The sequence below is a fragment of the Mesitornis unicolor genome, unplaced genomic scaffold (assembly GCF_000695765.1).
Source record: "Mesitornis unicolor isolate BGI_N332 unplaced genomic scaffold, ASM69576v1 scaffold8531, whole genome shotgun sequence".
Lineage (NCBI taxonomy): Eukaryota > Metazoa > Chordata > Aves > Mesitornithiformes > Mesitornithidae > Mesitornis > Mesitornis unicolor.
This window is the reverse complement of record NW_010165728.1, coordinates 6,931-25,715: the sequence shown is the minus strand read 5'-3', so window position 1 is coordinate 25,715 and position 18,785 is coordinate 6,931. Positions and strand designations below refer to the sequence as shown.

At 53.3% G+C, this 18,785-nt stretch overlaps 1 protein-coding gene across 1 annotated transcript in view; it reads left to right on the top strand.

Annotated features, from left to right (window-relative positions):
* Positions 1–500: 500 nt before the first annotated feature.
* Positions 501–18,785, top strand: part of MYH7B (myosin, heavy chain 7B, cardiac muscle, beta) — a 21,346-nt gene continuing 3,061 nt past the window's right edge. Inside the window, 30 exon segments of the mRNA XM_010194731.1 lie at positions 501–605; positions 1,477–1,500; positions 2,894–2,986; positions 3,718–3,781; positions 3,902–4,000; positions 4,992–5,095; positions 5,603–5,741; positions 6,991–7,109; positions 7,916–8,065; positions 8,407–8,577; positions 9,233–9,412; positions 9,500–9,632; positions 10,139–10,215; positions 11,097–11,184; positions 11,626–11,743; positions 12,038–12,161; positions 12,399–12,535; positions 12,961–13,216; positions 13,613–13,855; positions 14,209–14,385; positions 14,730–14,875; positions 15,212–15,302; positions 15,665–15,805; positions 15,807–16,070; positions 16,463–16,589; positions 16,957–17,075; positions 17,297–17,493; positions 17,663–18,012; positions 18,211–18,335; positions 18,650–18,765. Coding sequence (XP_010193033.1) covers positions 2,933–2,986; positions 3,718–3,781; positions 3,902–4,000; positions 4,992–5,095; positions 5,603–5,741; positions 6,991–7,109; positions 7,916–8,065; positions 8,407–8,577; positions 9,233–9,412; positions 9,500–9,632; positions 10,139–10,215; positions 11,097–11,184; positions 11,626–11,743; positions 12,038–12,161; positions 12,399–12,535; positions 12,961–13,216; positions 13,613–13,855; positions 14,209–14,385; positions 14,730–14,875; positions 15,212–15,302; positions 15,665–15,805; positions 15,807–16,070; positions 16,463–16,589; positions 16,957–17,075; positions 17,297–17,493; positions 17,663–18,012; positions 18,211–18,335; positions 18,650–18,765 — 4,109 coding nt within the window. The 5' untranslated portion in view covers positions 501–605; positions 1,477–1,500; positions 2,894–2,932.

Here is an 18,785-nt window from a genome sequence, read left to right as displayed (position 1 = left end):
CAGCTAACTATAGGGATGAGCTCAGTGGGGCCCGCCGGCTGCTCGCACCCTGTGCTGGGCATGCTGGCCCAGGCAGGATCCACCCCGGCGCGGTGCCACCGCTATCTCCAAGACCCCCCAACAAAGCGGGGCGTGCTGAAACCACCCGAGCGGTGGTTCCCGGCTGATCCCAGACAGCTGAAGCCCCGGGGCCAGGGCCGTACAACCTTGGTGGGTGCCAGCACCTCCTGCCATCTCCGCGACGGGCAGCTGAGCCCCTGCGGCACCCAGCAGAGCCCGGGCCTGAGGATGCGATGGGGATGGAGCTGGGTTTTGCTCCAAAAACAAGCCCCCAAAGACAAGCACGTACACCCCCAGGCCAGAGGGGATTGATAGCGCCAGCCTTCCCGTCCCTCTGAGCCCTCGCTTCTCCCTCCTGGAGGGACGAGTGGGGCGGCAGGGTCTCTGTTTGAAGTTTTGCCTGTTCTTTGCCTCATGCCCTTGATCTGTGTATTTCTGTTACCCTAAGCGGAGAATCTGGTGCTGGTAAGACTGTAAACACCAAGCGGGTCATTCAGTACTTTGCCATTGTCGCAGCCTTGGGCGACACACCGGGCAAGAAATTAGTAAGACCCTCTTTTGAAACAAATTCTTGCTGTTTTCCTCCTTTCTTTATTACTTTTTTTCCCTTTTTTCCCCCCTTCCCCTTTCTTCTTTTGACTTTTTTTTCCCTCCCCCTTCCCAAACTTCTTGCATTTGGAAGCGTGTTTTGGTCTGACCTACCCAAGGCTTGGCTTTTCCCTGACTTTTGAACAAGCAAGGCTTGAAATTATTCTGCTCAAGGGGAAATGGGTATTTTTTTTTATGCGGCTGCTCAATCTGCACAGCCTGGAAGAGGTGTTTTCCATGCCCTCTTTATCTTCTCCTTCTCCTTCACCACCCCACGGATCTTCTTCGTAAGGAGCATTAAAAGAATGGACTAAACCTGCCATTTCCCACCTTGTCTCTTTTAAGCCTTGCTTTTCGTCCTTTTCTTTTTTTCCTCCTCTTGTTCATTTGGACCCTTTTCTACCTTGTGCTTTTCTTGCTCTTGTTTTGATTCTTGCGTTTCTTTGGTGCTGGTTATTTTTGAGCTGCCCGTGCAATTGCTTATTATTTCTTCTCGATATGTTGAGGCTCCAGCCTGCTTTTCCCTTGTAGAAGCAAACTGGCTGCTTTAGGTATCAGACGAGTAATACTTCAGCATTATTTTCTTTACTCTTCTTTAGGTTTGGATTTAACTTTTCTTGCTTTTTGACGCATTTCTTTATTTTCTCCAGCTAATCTATTTAACAACTTTTTGGCATCTCTTACCAAGTTTAATCCTCCCGATTTTTTTTTTTCCTTGGACTTTTTTTTGGCACTAAATGGTCATGCCCTGCTTTCCTGACCATGCTTCTTGCGGTTCTTGCCTGGCTTTTCTGGATTTCTAAAGACCATTTTCTTTCCTTTCTCTAGGCAGCTCTTGCCACTAAAACTGGGGTAAGTGTTGTGGACTCTGGGTCTTTAATGCTGAGGACAGGGCTTTCCTGTACCGCAGAGTTATGGGGAGTGATGGGGATGCCTGTGTGGGGCCTCTGCCTTGGCTCTGGGGGCAAGGGCTGCCCCAGCACCTGGGCAGTGTTTAGTTCTCTGCTTGGCTTTGTATCTCCCACCTTCCCTCGGTTTGAAGCTTTGGTGTTTCATCTCTTGGTGACTTCCTACCTTTCTGACTCCAACCTCTGCTTCAGTGGATCATTGGGTCCCGATGGTGCCTGGACATGGCACCCTCTGCAAAGCCCTGAACTGGCTTGGCCCACCACGCTGCAGGCAGCTGCCTATGGGGCAGCCCCCGTTTAATCTCACAGGCCAAACAATTTGAGATCTGGCTGAATTTAAAGCTAACAGATCCAAGGATATCTAAGTAACAAACCACAGTTTGTTAGTAAAGCTGTCATTCACAGCTGGCCCCTGTCTCTTTTGCCCTTCACATGCCTGGAGCTGCAGAGGTGGGGAGCAGTCGTGGGCCTGACACTGAAAAGACAGCGTTGGCTTTAGGTGGGCACAGCCCAGAGCTGATGTTTCCCACCTCAGGAAAGCCCTATGGACTGGAACGTGTCAGAGCATGGGCAAAAGCTCTCATGAAAAACCCTGCAAGTTCCTGTGCCACCAAACTCTGCTGCTGTTGTCAACCCCCTTGTCTTTCATGTGGCTTGGCAAGTGTCTCCTCCTTCTCTTGAATTCCTGTCCTGCTTTGTGTGCCTTAGGTGGGGGCTGTCTTTTCCTCTTTGAACTGTGTGTGTGAAACATGAATGGATAAACAAGGCTGGGGGAAGATTAATGTGGGTTCTTGCTCAGGGGGAGCTGCAGTGAGTTCAGCAGACCACACCAACTGGGACCTGATGTGTTCCCATCATGCTGTGACCCTGCTGTGCATGCTGTTGGGGCAGGGAGTTGTAGATCAAGATCTCCTCTTTCGCAATGTGCTGTGATTTGAACTGCCTGGGACTTTGGTTTGGCGGAAGAGGAAATGCCTGGCAGACTCAAAGAGCCTGCGAAGTTTTAGCCTGCTGTGGTGACAGTGTGTGCTTGCTCTTGGTTTGCATATTGTAGCAGCCTACAAAAGAGGCTAAGGACTGCTGTGTGCAGAGAGGAGAGCAGCCTGGATCCTCAGAGAGGGACCAGTTTAGTGAAGGAGAAGCCCATTGCTGCAAAACCGAGCTCTGCTGACCCCTAAATGGAGCTGCATTGCCTCATGAGACAAGGAAATGCCTCAGGCCCTAAAGACAGCTCACAGAGGATGCTGCAGGGAGCCCCACTCTCTTTCCCTCTGTTGTTGGTAACAGATCCCCTCAGCTTGGTGGGAGCTGACACATCCTTTGGTTTTGTTTTCCAGGGCACCCTCGAAGATCAAATCATTGAGGCCAACCCAGCTATGGAAGCTTTTGGCAACGCCAAAACCATCAGAAATGACAACTCCTCGCGTTTTGTAAGTGTCTCAGGGAGTTAATGTGCCGTGTGTAAGCTGAATGCACTGCTTGTGGGATGGTGTTTTTGCATGGTGTGAGGCAAAGCCACAGAGCAGGAAGCTGGCTCTGCTGCCCAGTGGGATGGGAATGCCAGAGCCAAGCTGCTTCTGGTTACCTCGGTGCAGTAAAGGAGTGAATCGCCCTGGTGTCAGAGCCTGTGGCTGCAGAGAAGTCCCTTACAGGACCAGAGTTGAGAGGGCCAGCAAACACAGGCTGCAGTGCTGGAGCTGGCACAGACAAGCGTGCTCCTTCCAGGGAGCAGCAGCCTTTTTGCTAAGCCCAGCCTGGGTCTGCTATGGGATGCAGAGCTCATCCATCACAGGTGCTTTTGATGTTCTTACGCCTTAGAGGGAAAGCAGATGCTCCTGGGTGAGGTTCCTCAGCACACCACAGAGCAGGAGGCTGGGGAGAGACTTAGCATCACTGCCCTGTAGAAGTGCTTAGCTTTAAGAACAGATGAGAGGACAGGGATTTGTCTGCTGGGAGTGAAATTTCTGCCTCTCTAATGATAAAAGTCTTACATTGCCTGACGCTCTGCAAATTACGAATCAGGACTTCCCCCCTACACCTCACAGCACCAACAGAGGCCTAAGAAGTGGGAAATCACCAGTGTCTTGTAGCTATATGAGGTTTCTAGGAGCTGTTCAGAAGAACCCAAACCCAGTGCTTAGCTCCCTGTGCATGTTTTCAGGGCAAGTTCATCCGGATCCACTTTGGCCCCTCAGGGAAGCTGGCCTCTGCAGACATCGACATCTGTGAGTGCACGCGGGCCAGCTGCAGTGGGGAGGGATTTCACCTCACTGTTGGTGCTGATGCTGGGTCAGCTCCAGAAAAGAGCAAGCCCTCCCCTAACCCTTCTGCCCTATTTCTTCTAGATCTGCTGGAAAAATCAAGAGTGATTTTCCAGCAACCCAAAGAGCGAAGCTACCACATCTACTACCAGATCCTCTCTGGGAAGAAACCAGAGCTGCAAGGTAAGCCAGCCAAAGCTGCAACATAGTCTTTACAGGATGGTGGCTTGAAAACAGCCACAAAGAACTCTGTTGTCAGCTTTGGGGTCCACAGGGAATGAGCAAACCCAGCTCACCATGCAGGTACTGCCCACAAATGCTTTGCTAGCTGTGCAGGATCGTAGGATTGGTGGATAATTCAGGGTGGAAGGGATTTCAAGAGGTCATCTAGTGCAGGCTCCTTTATCCTCACAGACTGAGAAGCCAGACTAAAGCCTTTTCTGCAGCTGTCTAGAAGCAGAGATGTGGTCACTCAGGTTCTATCTGCAGGGTGGGAGTGCAATTTGCAAAGCTGCCTTGCACCAGGTCCTCATCGTGTGGTGGGTACAGCATGTGCAGGCTGAATATTTACTCATTTTGGGGTATGGGGAAGTGTTTTGTGGCTCCTCCAGCCACCCTAGTGAGATGACCCATTTCAGGTGTGCTTGAAAACAGCCACACAGCCCACTCACAGACATATTCTAGATGTGATCCCCAGGACAGGCCCAGTTGACCTGAATTTGCACTGGGGCTGCTCCTGTGCTCTGAGCAGCGCTGCCGTCCTGATGCCAGGTTACATGAAGCGCACAGGAAACCTTTCCATGCTGCAGAAAGATGGCTCTGCAGTCCCCGGGGGTGGTCAGCCTCTTGGCTGCGGGCTCTTGAGCTTGCTGCTGGCTGGAGAACAATACCTTATTAGGCAGGTCTGGAGAGCTGCACAGAGCAGTAATCTTATCTAGTGGTCACAAGGACATGGATGGCCACTTCTAAATCAGTCAAGCCATGTCCCAAGATAGCAAGCGGGAGGCACATGTGGACCTGCCTGGGCTGGAAGAGGCTGTTCCTCCCACTGGCTGGTGCCCTCTCGTTGAGGCTGGTGAAGCCTTTGCTCTTCATCTGCATCCAGGGTTGCCTCTTTGCCTCAGCTTTGTCTCTGTCAGACTGGCCTCACCCTCTGCATGTCTTCCTCCAACAGATATGCTGCTGCTCTCCCTCAACCCCTACGATTACCACTTCTGCTCTCAGGGTGTGACAACTGTGGACAACCTGGATGATGGCGAGGAACTCATGGCCACAGATGTACGTGAACTTCCTTTGCACTGCAACCTCCTTCTGGGCATACATAGAGACATGTCCTGGCTTCTCTGTGCCCCTCTCTAAATTAGCTGTGAGCTCCCTCTTGTTTATTGGCAGTTGCTCTATAAACATTGTGAGCCTACAAGAAAGAGCTGAGTGACTCTGATCTCCATCAACAGCCTCCTCCAGGCAGAGACTGGAGAGTAATTCCCTGCATTAGGAAGGGCACATGAGCACTTCCCATGGCTCCCATGGAAGAGGCAACCTCAGCTCAGTAAACCTCCTGCTTATGGGTGCTAGGCTGGTCCTCTTGCTTTCAAATAGATCTCGTGGGAGCTGGACTTGCATTCAAAATCCCATGGACTGGATTCCTTGGCTAGGTGCCCACCAGATAGAGCACCCTGCCCAGAGCCCCAGGATAGGGATAGGGCCTTAGGAGACAGTGGGAGGACCAACCCTCACCTCAGAGTGGTGGTTTTGTTCTGTCTATGCTGCCTTGTCTCTCCACAGCACGCCATGGACATCTTGGGCTTCAGCAATGATGAGAAATACGGCTCCTATAAAATAGTGGGCGCTATCATGCACTTTGGCAACATGAAGTTCAAGCAGAAGCAGCGAGAGGAGCAGGCAGAGGCTGACGGCACTGAAAGTGAGTTTGGCTCCTTGCTGCCAGATCTGCCCAGCCTGGGCTGGGCATCCAAATTCCTCCAAGGACAGACTGTGATAACTTCCCTGGCCTGGTCTGTAGAGGTCAGTGACCATGACCCCAAGCAACCACACTGCCTTAGGCCATGCTTTAGGTGCACAAAGGGTCTTGTCTGTGAGTGGGGATATTTAGGACAGCCGTTTCAGGAGGCAGTAGGTGGTTTCATCTGCATCAGACCTGCCTCAGCAACGTCGCAGGCTGTCACACCCTGGCTGTGCTTCACCTCGTTGTGTGTCTCCTGCCCTGCATCATCTCTTCTCTTGCACTTTATTAGACAGAGCTGGGCAGCCACAGAACCTGCTCGGGTCAGAGCCTCCTGAGCAGCAGTTAGAGTAGGATGCTGTCACTGTCTAATACTTCCCCTTGTTTTTTTGCTTAGGAAAATCCAATGCAAATCAGAGATCTAAGAGAGCAGTCAGACTGCAGAGCAAACATGAAAATTCAGAAAAATCAGAGCTCAAATATTGTCTATTGCTTTTGCACTGCTGCTGCGTGCCTGGCTCCCAGATATAACAGAGCAAGCTTCCAGGAGAGGGAGACTTTCCAGCATGTGGAAGAAGGAGAAAGGGGAGCCCTATCACTTAACTGAGAGGCTAAAGCAGTAAATACGCATCAGCTGAGGCAGGGATACAGCAGAAATGACGACCTGGGTCAGACCTTGTCATGCTAACATTCATGAAGGAAGGGTTTGCCTTGCCTGAAGAATGTCAACATAGGATTCAGCTGCTACCTGGTAATTAAGGAAGATTTTGATCTAGCAGTGATTTCACTACAGAGGTGATTTTTTTTAAACTACAATCTGCTATTAGGAGTCTATGGAAGATAAGCAACAAAAATCACCTCTGTTGGGGTCAGTTCAAATTAACTGCATGGGAATCCAAGCTTCTACTGGAAAATGCAGAGATCCCCAGACCAAGAAGACTCAAAAACCTGATAGGCACTTGGTAAGGTGCAGCAGGTCTGCTATGGCCATCTCCTCCAAACAGTAACTTCTCAGGTAGGAGGTCCAGACTTTAAAAGCATCCAAGATGGGAAATCACACTAGACACTGGAGGAGACTCTGGAGCAAGTGGAAAATGTAGTATAGTTAGCATTGATCGGCAGAAGAGCTGGTAATTTTTTAATTTAATTTTATTTTTTTCCTTCCTGGGGCTTCCTGGCTGGCTCCTCATGCCTTTGTCTTGCTTTACAGGTGCTGACAAAGCTGCCTACCTGATGGGAATCAGCTCAGCTGACCTCATCAAGGGGCTGCTCCATCCCCGTGTGAAAGTGGGCAATGAATACGTGACCAAAGGTCAGAACGTGGAGCAGGTGAGTGTGATGGGACACAGCTCCCTGCTCGTGATGGTCAGGGACTCCTCTGCAGGCAGGTCCATTGCGGGATGGCCTCTGCACAGGGTGACTGTGCTTTAGGTCACTCTCTTGGGTTTAGAAGGAGACTCCAGAGCAGCATGAGAGGATGTATCCCTAGTTACTGGCTTTTAGGAGCTGGGAAAGCTGGTGGCAGAGCTGGCAGATAACTTTGGATGTTAACCAAGGCTCAATTCAGTATCTTTGAAATGGGAGTTGCTTCACGGCCAGAAGAGGTCCAGTTTCTGTGGATCTGCTTCAGAGACAGTCACACTCCCACGAAGAGTTAAGCTCTGGGAACTAGAAATCTCATCTAGACCTCATTTAAAGTGATCTCGTGGGAGACTGGAATGCACCAAAAATGTATCTTGTAAGATGTCAGCCACATCACAGTCAGGAACTCAAACCTGGCCTGAATAGTGCAAGTCAGTCCTCGAGTAAAATTCGAGAGGACCTTAGGAGCTGGTGTGTTACTGCGTGTTATCCAAAGCGAGCTGTAGGCTCCTGCCATACACAAGGCTTCTGAAAACATCACTTTAGACTGAATCCTTATCCTAAGAGGCTAAGATCAGGCCAGGGACACAGGAACACAAACTTGGGAGCAAGTGAGAACTAATTTTGGAGCACGTACCGACACCATGAACTCCCTCAACCTGTCTGTCTGTCCTTCGTGTGCCAAGAGGAGCTCTCTTCTTCTGCCTCTGGCTCCTCCAAAAGCGTGGAGAAGTATAAGTGCTCATGGCCTGTCCTTTGCTTTGCTTTGGCAGGTTGTCTATGCGGTGGGAGCTCTGGCTAAAGCCACCTATGATCGCATGTTCAAGTGGCTGGTGACCCGGATCAACAAGACCCTGGACACCAAGCTGGCCAGGCAGTTCTTCATCGGAGTACTGGACATCGCAGGCTTCGAGATCTTTGACGTGAGTGCTGCAGGTCCCCTGTAATGGGTTCAGGGAAGTGTTGTAGCTACACAGCTACAGGTCCAGAGTGTCTGACAGCTCGATTTCCGCCAAAAAACTGCTGGCCTTGATAAGGAAAAGAGCTCTTGTCTGAATTAATTTATCTGCAGCAAACAGACAGCTCACAAGGACTGTTCTAACATTGCTATGGGCACGTTTCCAATGATTCCTGGCTACCTGCTCTGATAGCAATCCAGCCGAGCCTAGCAGAGATGACTCTTCACACCCAGACAAAGCAGAAGAGTGAATCCCTTCATGTCTGGAGCTCCTCCTTCTGACACAGGTTTGTTTTGCTCTTGCAGTTCAACAGCTTTGAGCAGCTGTGCATCAACTTCACCAACGAGAAGCTGCAACAGTTCTTCAACCACCACATGTTTGTCCTGGAGCAAGAAGAATACAAGAAGGAAGGCATCGAATGGGTCTTCATTGACTTTGGCCTGGACCTCCAGGCTTGCATCGACCTGATTGAGAAGGTAAAGCAGGAGTCAGGGCACAGCAATGGTAGGCAGCTTTTTTACAAAGACTGGAGCAGTGGGGGTGCTTTGCTACCCAAAATGAAATTATTCCCTCCCCAGCCAGTGGCAACTGCCCAGCTTTGTTCTCCCCACACTTACAGCTCAGAGCCTCCAGCCCATTGAGTCCTTTCTGACACAAATTTTGACTTTACGAAACCACAGCAATTCTGTTCCTGCCCAGCAGTGAGCCACAAAACTGGTGTGGTCCCTTCCTCCAGAGAAAAGTAGTCTCTGCCCCTTTTTCCCTACCCACTTGCTGCCTTTCAATGCCTTTTATTTGGATACTTGCTGATTCAGAGCAGTTTGTACGAAAGATTTCCACCATTGCACAGAGGAAACTCAGCTTTTTTTTTTTGGAAAGGAGCAAACCTGTCAGGAGACTGGAGAGGATCTCCCCTTCCCAGCAATCTGACGGTGCTGAGCAAGCCCCCATGTCTTGCAGGCCTGTCCAGTCCCACTCTGATGGGCTGGAGGTCAGATTGCCTGAACGAGGATGAGGTCCCCCAAGTCAAACCTTGCCTCACCTTGCCCAGTGGCACAGAAATTCCCCCATTCTGGGCTGGGATGTAGCAACACTGAACTCAGATCTCTTCATACCACCTTCTCCCTGCAGCCAATGGGAATCCTGTCCATCCTCGAAGAGGAGTGCATGTTCCCAAAAGCCTCCGACATGTCGTTCAAAGCTAAGCTCTACGACAACCACATCGGGAAGTCGCCCAACTTCCAGAAGCCCCGACCAGATAAGAAGAGGAAATACGAGGCCCACTTTGAGCTGGTGCACTACGCTGGCGTGGTACGTCCCTTCTCAGCTCTTCCACAGCGTTCCCACCTTCATCCTTGCACAGCCATCCTTACCTGTGCCCCTCTCCTCTGCTGACAGGTGCCATACAACATCATCGGGTGGCTGGACAAGAACAAGGACCCCCTGAATGAGACAGTGGTGTCTGTCTTCCAAAAATCCCAAAACAAGCTCCTGGCTTCCCTCTATGAGAACTACGTGGGCTCTAGTTCAGGTGAGGAACAACCTCACCCCTTTTTTGACCTTGATTTCTCCCTCCCTTTGCAGCAAAGCCTCCTTGCCCCTGCACCTAGCTGTTGGTGCAGTATCCCTGCATCGAGCAGGCTGGGCAAAGTGAATACCCACACTGCCCTCTAAAAACCTCTCTGACCTGGGTAGATGGGTGCTCTGGACATGCAGTGCTGGCCTAGGGTCTTTAGGTGGGTGGTTATGACAAGGCTGAGCTTATGTGGGGCTGTAGAGCTGTCCTGGTGGCCCTGTGATTTGGGATGTGTGAAGGAGTCTCCTGTTACCGAGAGTGAAAAAGCAACACCCAGAGTTGGGTGCTGTGGGAGATGTTTTTGGTGGTCTGTGGCATTGCTCTGCAGCAGAGCACTATAATCTCTGCTCTACAGAGAGCAGGAGCTGTGGGCATTTTGGGGGTGTTTGTAGGTGCTCCCGAGGCCTCCAAGATGAGCAGACACTTTGCTGATGTAATTAATTAATATTTCAACCCAACAGAGGAACCTCACAAGCCAGGGACCAAGGAGAAACGTAAAAAGGCAGCTTCTTTCCAAACAGTGTCACAGCTGCACAAGGTAAGAGCCCATCCCTCGTACAAGGCCATGAGGGCAGCACACTCAGTGTCCCAATATCAGCCCCACTTCCCTGCCAGGACTCTGGGGTGCCTTGCACATGAGGTCCCGGGACCTGCAGGACCATCAGGGCTCCTGAAGGACCAGTGCTAGGCAAAAGCTCCTAATGCCCAAGTCCCAGCCTTGTCCCCGTGCTGCTAGGGAAGGACACGAGGCTCCGGGCTGGGAGAGCTATGGCTCCCTTTGAGCTGGGGCTTGCTCTGCTTCTGCCCACGTGATGCTTGCGCTGCTCGGTGGCTCCTTCGCCTTTGAGAGAGCGGCAGTTAAGACTTGTAGTGATGTTTAGATAATGTATTACATGAACATCACTTTAAGTCTGTGCTACTTCTCTCCTCATTCTTGTCGGCGGGAAGGACAGCCTTTGGGCAGAAGAAAATGGAGGAGAATCTTACAGGTCTCTGACCTGAGCTATTTTACAGCCCAGGATAACACCCCCACCCCGTTCCCATGCTCACCGCAGGAGTTATTTGAACACCCCAGACCTTAAGCAACTGGAAAGCAGCACAAAGGGGTGTGTGAGCCCAAAGCTCTGTCCTGCCACAACTGTATGCCAGGAATATGCTCAGTCCTCTGTTCCTGGCTCACCCCTGCAGCAAAACTTCACCTACAAATACTTGGGAAGCATCTGGCTCCCCTCTGGCATAGCAAAACCCATTGCACAGAGAACAGCCAAGCAAGAGGAAATTCCCCCTCTCTCATGAAGAGTTGACAAGGGACTCTCAGTGTCCTAATCTCTCTGCCCATGGTGGGAAGGGGCTGGAGAGGAGTGATGCAGGGGAGCAGCGCTGTCAGCTCATGCCTCATCCCCTGTGTCTGCCCCGCAGGAGAATCTCAACAAGCTGATGACCAACCTGCGCTCCACCCAGCCCCACTTTGTCCGCTGCATCATCCCCAACGAGACAAAGACCCCAGGTATGCATGGACCGAGCACCCTTGCAGCTCCTTTGGGTGACACTCATGTGTGGGAGCTGCCAGGGACCCTTGCACCCACCTCTTCCCCAACCCTTTTCTTGCAGCAGTTCTGCTGCCACTGAGACCCAGTCCCACCTTAGTGTGGAAACCCCTGTGACCCATGTCAGTCTCCTCTACTGGGGACAATGAGTTTTGACAGGCTCCCATTTTGGCTGTGCATTAGTGGTTGGGCTGCCTTGCTCTTGTGTATAACAGCAGGCTTGGATGAGTCTTTCAGGTTGAGCATAGGCCTCTTTGCACTGCTCGGCATAGGTCTATAGGACAGGTTGACACCCATGTTCAAAGCCATGGGCTGTTTCCAGAGTTCAGGCCCATGCTGCAGCTCCATTTCTGCTGTACTCTTGGGCTGAGTGCCTGCTCCATCTTTGTTCTCACCCACAGGAGCCATGGATTCCTTCCTGGTGCTGCACCAGCTGCGCTGTAACGGTGTCCTTGAAGGTATCCGCATCTGCCGTAAGGGATTCCCCAACAGGATCCTCTACGCAGACTTCAAGCAGCGGTAACTCCCTCTTCTTCCTTGCCCAGCAACCCACGACTGTTCTGAGGGGAGACAAACTTGCCCTGGCTCTGAGCTGCTCTCCAGCTTGTGCAGGGCTGCTCTGAGCCACCACAACATGCCCAGTGCATGCAGTTTGGGATGGCTCTGCTGCTGGTTCATACCTGGCTCCAGCCTGTGCTGCAGCAACCTGCTTCCAGGGGGAACTGGCATGACTGGTGTACAGGAATGATGACGGAGCCATCAACTCAGTGCTGGGGTTCCCTTGCATGACCTCCCTTTGCTTTGTCCCTGCAGCTACCGTATCCTGAATCCAGCAGCCATTCCAGATGACAAGTTTGTGGACAGCAGAAAGGCCACAGAGAAGCTGCTGAGCTCCCTGGAACTGGACCACTCCCAGTACAAGTTTGGTCACACCAAGGTGAGACCGGGCAGTTGGTCCTTGCCTCTCCTGTCTCTCTGCAATCCCAGTTTGCTCTCCCTGGCCACAGCCCTGCTGAAACTCTGTGATTGAGTGTGGCCCTTGAAGGGAGCATGTAGCCCTCACTGCTCTGTGCATCCCTGCTTTGGGCTGCTTGTAGCCCAGGTCTGCCTGACGGGTTGTGTCACCCCCCTGTCCTCTCTGGTGTTGACTCTGTTCTCGCTCTCTTGCCTGCAGGTGTTTTTCAAGGCTGGTTTGCTGGGCTTGCTGGAAGAGATGCGAGATGAGCGTCTGGCCAAGATCCTGACCATGCTGCAGGCCAGAATCCGCGGGCACCTCGGGCGCATGGAGTATCAGAAGATGCTCAGCAGGAGGTAGAGTTGTGGGGAGGAAGAGGCAGAACTCTGTGTGTGTCTCCTTGTTCCTTCTGCACATGGATTTGACCTGTGGCGCTTGCCAATGGTTGGCAGTGGTTGGGTACAGCCCTGTCCTGGATGAATGGAGGCAGATCTGTACAAGGGGTCTGTGTACACATGGGTCTGTGTATCTGGGCTGGGGGAACCTTTGGCTTCCACTGAGAGATTCAGAGGGATGCAGAGTGAAGAGACCTGAAAGCCAGGCCATGCCACCCATCCCACTAGGACCATTACAGTGTGCAGACAACGTGCCATTCATTCATCTCACTGCCAGTTCTCCAGATGGTGGAGAATAGAACCTGCAAAAGCCAGGTCTCTGCTGTAGTGAGAATGGGACACGGGGAATCTACAGCCATGATGATGCTGTGCTTGTGTCCCTACAGGGAAGCCCTGTATACCATCCAGTGGAACATCCGGGCCTTCAATGCTGTCAAGAACTGGTCCTGGATGAAGCTGTTCTTCAAGATCAAGCCTTTGCTCAAGTCTGCTCAGACTGAGAAGGAAATGTCCAACCTGAAGGAGGAGTTCCAGAAGCTGAAGGAGGCTCTGGAGAAGTCGGAAGCCAAGAGGAAGGAGCTGGAAGAGAAGCAGGTCTCCATGATCCAGGAGAAGAACGACCTGGCTCTCCAGCTGCAGGCAGTGAGTGCCTCATCCTCTCTCTGGAAGTGTAAAGGTAGTGCAAGGCCCATGGGTAGCAGAGGAAGCAGAGCGTGCTAGGTCCTTCCTTCAGCCTCTTGCAGTTCTGAGACCCCCTCGTTGTCACCTTCTGTTTGAATTGCAATGGTCCTGCAGAGCTGCCAGGGGGATTCATACTCCCCTGGCTCTGGAAAGGCTGATCCCCTCACATAGGGGTGGGAGGGCTGACAACGTTTGCTCACCAAATGGTGGCGAATCCGTGCCATTTCTGTGCCAGGAAGTGTTTCCTTGTCTTCCACAAGGAGAGTGTCAGCTCTGGGCCAGGATAACATGGCTAAGAGCCTGCTGGTCTGCTCCTGGGGCAGTGGATGAGCACTGGCTCTCCTGTGCCTGTCCCAGGAGCAAGACAACCTGGCAGACGCAGAGGAACGCTGTGACCTGCTGATCAAGTCCAAGATCCAGCTGGAGGCCAAGGTGAAGGAGCTGACGGAGCGTCTGGAGGATGAGGAGGAGATGAACTCGGACCTCACCGCCAAGAAACGCAAGCTGGAGGATGAGTGTGCAGAGCTGAAGAAGGACATCGATGACCTAGAGATCACCCTGGCCAAGGTGGAGAAGGAGAAGCACGCCACAGAGAACAAGGTAACTGAGCCTCTCTGCAGGGTACAGCCTCATTGCCTGGGGGCCTTAGTGCTTGTGGGGGCACCAAAGAGAAATGTCAGGGATGAGGCTGCTGGTGTGTGGGAGATGGGGCAGGGGAGAGTGCAAAGAGGTGTGGGAGAAGTTGAAACCCTCCCATTGCACATGGGGGGTGTGGGCAAGCAGGAAGTGATTTGGGCCACCTGGCCAAGGGTAGAGGGGCTGGTGGCTCTTGCTGTGGTACCAAGCCGCTGTTGATCATGGACCCCTGCCTTTCATGGGTCAGGCTGCTGTATTGGCTTTGCATCCTCTGTCTCTAAGAAGATGCGCTCAGTTTTTGACTTTGCTTGATCTAGGTTAAAAACCTGATAGAAGAGATGGCTGCTCTGGATGAGATCATTGCCAAGCTGACGAAAGAGAAGAAAGCGCTGCAAGAAGCCCATCAGCAGGCCCTGGATGACCTGCAGGCTGAGGAGGACAAGGTCAACACACTGACCAAAGCCAAAGTCAAACTGGAGCAGCAAGTGGATGATGTGAGTCATTGGCCAGTGATGGTGGAGTGAGAGGGGTTTGAGTCACACCTCCCGGAGAGCCTAAAGTGAACCCTGAGTGGGATCTGGGGGGTAGGATCATCATCAGATCCCTAATTAATAAAGCCAGTTAATGAATAACCCCATTGACAAACTGCCCCTCAACCAAGGTAGTTTAGAGTCCCCTATGGAGAGCAGTCCTGGGCTAAGGGAATGGGCCTGGAGACCAACTAGGAAACAACTCTGTCTCTCAGGACTGGGGGAAGTTCCCACAGCAATGGATATGGGGAAGGTTTGGTCTATAAAGGGCCCCCTCCCTCCTCACCCCATCTCTCTTCATTCTCCAGCTGGAAAGCTCTCTTGAGCAAGAGAAGAAAGTTCGCATGGACCTGGAAAGAGCAAAGAGGAAGCTTGAAGGAGACCTGAAGTTGACACAGGAGTCTGTAATGGATCTGGAGAACGACAAACAGCAGTTGGAGGAGAAACTCAAAAAGTGAGTGTGTAATGTGCACCTGGGCTGTGTGCTTACTCTGCCAGGCCAGAGCTCCTGTCTAAACCAAGTGGACGTGTGGCGTCTGCTGGGATGTGGCTTGGTGTGATCAGTCCAGGCAAAATGAGGGCTTAGTTTTCCTGGGTGCTATGCAGAGATGCTGAAGATCTTGTCAGCCGCCCATACTGATAGATCAGGGCACTGTAAACCTTCCTCTGTACCTGGGGTTGGAGAGAAGAGCCTGGCAGGATCCTAATGCAGAGCTGGGACCTCAGGAGTCAGAGAGACTTGGCAGAGCAGTGTTTGGCTGACCAGAGGCTCTGCCTTCTTTCTGTACAGGAAAGACTTCGAAATGAGTCAACTGAATTCAAGGATTGAAGATGGGCAAGTGACTGAGGCCCAGCTGCAGAAGAAGATCAAGGAGCTCCAGGTATGGTGGGAAGGAGGTTCTTACAGCCCAGGAGTCCTAAATTTCCATCAGATGTAATGTGCTGGGGAATCTGCATGGACCAGTCCCTCTCTGAGCACAGGGGGTCATCTCCTTGGCAGAAAAGTGACCAAAAAAGCTGACGTTATTAGCAGAAGCAAAGCCCTCTGCCAAAATGTGGAGGATTGAAAATGAGAATGAACTATTGAGGTGCCTGCCTGCCTCTGAAAATCCCAAAACAGCCCAAGCATTTGCTCCAGACTACGGGCTTGCATCAGAGGAGACACCTTGCTCCGTTGTGGAGAGCAAAGATGCTGGAGCTTCACCTGGTGCTTGGAGCATCTCTGTTATCATGTCTCTGTCAGGCCCGCATCGAGGAGCTGGAGGAGGAGCTGGAGGCCGAGCGCGCCGCCAGGGCCAAGGTGGAGAAGCAGCGGGCAGAGGTGTCGCGGGAGCTGGAGGAGCTGAGCGAGCGGCTGGGGGAGGCCGGGGGGGGAACGGGGCAGTGGGGCAACGGCGACGCAGCTGGAGATGAACAAGAAGCGAGAAGCAGAGTTCCTGAAGCTGCGGCGGGACCTGGAGGAGGCGACGCTGCAGCACGAGTCCACGGCAGCTGCCCTGCGGAAGAAGCACGCGGACAGCGTGGCCGAGCTGAGCGAGCAGATCGACAACCTGCAGCGCGTCAAGCAGAAGCTGGAGAAGGAGAAGAGCGAGATGAAGATGGAGGTGGATGACCTGTCATCCAACATTGAATACCTCACCAAGAACAAGGTGGGTGCTAGCTCTGTATGGGGCAGGTTTATCGATGTGTGACTTGTTTAGTGTGTTCAGCACAGCTTTGCCCATGGGATGTTGTCCTAAACAGCTCCCTGCTGTGGCCAGGTCCCTTTTTTCAGTAGGCGTAGCTTGTTCTTACGTCACTATGGCAGATGCTTTGCTTGTTGTAGTCCAGTCTGGAGGATCTGGGAAGGCACTTCCTGGGATATTGACTGCAGAGACCTCCTGAGAGTTTAGCAGAGACACGAGGGCTCTGGCGAGCTCCTGGTGTGCACATGGGGGCAGCTGGGCAGAGCAGCGAGGTCCCAGGGCGATGCAGTCACTGAGCCCCTCCTGGGAGGATGATGCTCTCTGGGTCTCACCTGGGCTTTGCTTGGTGCATGCAGGCCAATGCAGAGAAGCTGTGCCGCACCTACGAGGACCAGCTGAGCGAGGCCAAGTCCAAGGTGGACGAGCTGCAGAGACAGCTGACCGACGTGAGCACGCAGCGGGGCCGGCTGCAGACCGAGAACGGTAGGTGGGGGTGACAGCCAGGGGACATGGGGCTGCCCTGGGGTTGACTGTCCTGCTTCTCCCATGGACAAAGTCAATAGCAGGAGCTCCATCTGGAGTGGAGGGTGGTGGCATGTCCATGTTGTACCTCTGTTCAGAGGTGCCATATAGTTTGGCAAGAAAGAGGAGCTCTGTGACGATGCTGGTTGGGGTTGTGCTGTGATCCCAAGCATCAGGAGGGGTTTCCTAGCTGCCATACTTTGCCTTTAGCTGCTTGCACCTCTGCCCATGGGCCCTGTCTTGCCTGGGTGGGGACACAACTGGAGGTGTCCATGCAGCTGAAGGCCTTGGGCCCCGAAGTAGCTGTTTTGGCTCTGTTTGAACCCAGGGGAGCTCAGTCGGCTGCTGGAGGAGAAGGAGTCCTTCATCAACCAGCTGAGCCGTGGCAAGACCTCCTTCACACAAACCATTGAGGAACTCAAGAGGCAGCTGGAGGAAGAGACCAAGGTGAGGCTTTAGGGCATGGCTGATCTCTGGGTGACACAGATTTTGGGAAATGGGACGTGTGTCCCACTGTGGCCTAGATTCTCGGCCTGGGAGGTGGGACAGGCCCTGCACACAGGAGCCTCAAGGCCAGCTCTTGGCCTGGGAAACACAGAAGTCCCCTTCCGTTGTCCCCAGTCCTGGTGCCCTGGAGCTGCTCCTCTCATGATCTCTCCCTTCCTCAGAGCAAGAACGCCCTGGCCCATGCCCTGCAAGCCTCCCGCCACGACTGTGACCTGCTGCGGGAGCAGTACGAGGAGGAGGTGGAGGCCAAGAGCGAGCTCCAGAGGAACTTGTCCAAGGCCAACGCAGAGGTAGCCCAGTGGAGAACCAAGTACGAGACAGACGCCATCCAGAGGACAGAGGAGCTGGAGGAAGCCAAGTGAGTCTCGTGGTTGGAGTCTCTTCCTTGCAGGTGCCACATTCAATGGTGGAGGTTTCCCAGATCTGCACCCTTCTGCCCGGATCTGAGGCTGTTTGGGCACCCCTCAGAGCAGTGGGGTGGGATGGCCCTCGGGCTGGGAGCGCTCACCCCTTGCCACCATCGGCAGGAAGAAGCTGGCCAGCCGGCTGCAGGAGGCGGAGGAGGCGGTGGAGGCCGCCCACGCCAAGTGCTCCTCGCTGGAAAAGACCAAGCATCGGCTGCAGACGGAGATCGAGGACCTCTCGGTGGACCTGGAACGCGCCAACTCGGCCTGCGCCGCCCTGGACAAGAAGCAGCGCAACTTCGACAGGATCCTGGCCGAGTGGAAGCAGAAGTACGAGGAGACCCAGGCGGAGCTGGAGGCTTCGCAGAAGGAGTCGCGCAGCCTCAGCACGGAGCTCTTCAAGCTCAAGAACGCCTACGAGGAGTCCCTGGACAACCTGGAGACCCTCAAGAGGGAGAACAAGAACCTGCAGGGTAGGACTGGGCTCAAGTTCTCGTGGACAGGTCTCCAGGGGTCCTTAATGCCTCTCCTTCACCCTTGCACAACCTCAGCTGCTCCCCAAGGGGCTGGGGGACATCGGCCAAGCCTGGGCAAGGGGATGGGGAAGTCACCTGCGTGGAGCTGGCACCACAAAACTCATTCCTGACCAAGTGCCCTTCTGTCCCTGCCAGAGGAAATCGCTGACCTGACTGACCAGATCAGCATGAGCGGCAAAACCATCCACGAGCTGGAGAAGCTGAAGAAAGCCCTGGAGAGTGAGAAGAGCGATATCCAGGCAGCTCTGGAGGAGGCTGAGGTGGGTCCTTGTTTCCCACAGATGTTTGCGTGTGCCCACTGCCCTTAGGAGCCCCTGTCCCACACTGCAGCGCTGGTTGGGTGCTGCTGGAGCAGTGACCCATGCTATGCTGCAAGGTGACCCCTAAGCTGGGCTGTTACCCATGGCCCATGCTCCTGGGGGTGCTGTGCAACCACAGCAGGGCTCTGGAGTGGCTCCGTGTGCCCTGTGGGATCCTCACAGCTCTGGCCTGAGGGGTAAGGCCAAGCTGGGGTGAGCGTCTAGGGAGATTTCCGCCCTGGGGGCCACCTTTCCATGGCTGCCGCTCTCTCTAGGGAGCCCTGGAGCATGAGGAGAGCAAGACCCTGCGCATCCAGCTGGAGCTGAACCAGATCAAAGCTGATGTGGACAGGAAGCTGGCGGAGAAGGACGAGGAGTTTGAGAACCTGAGGTGTGAGAGGGGACGGGGCG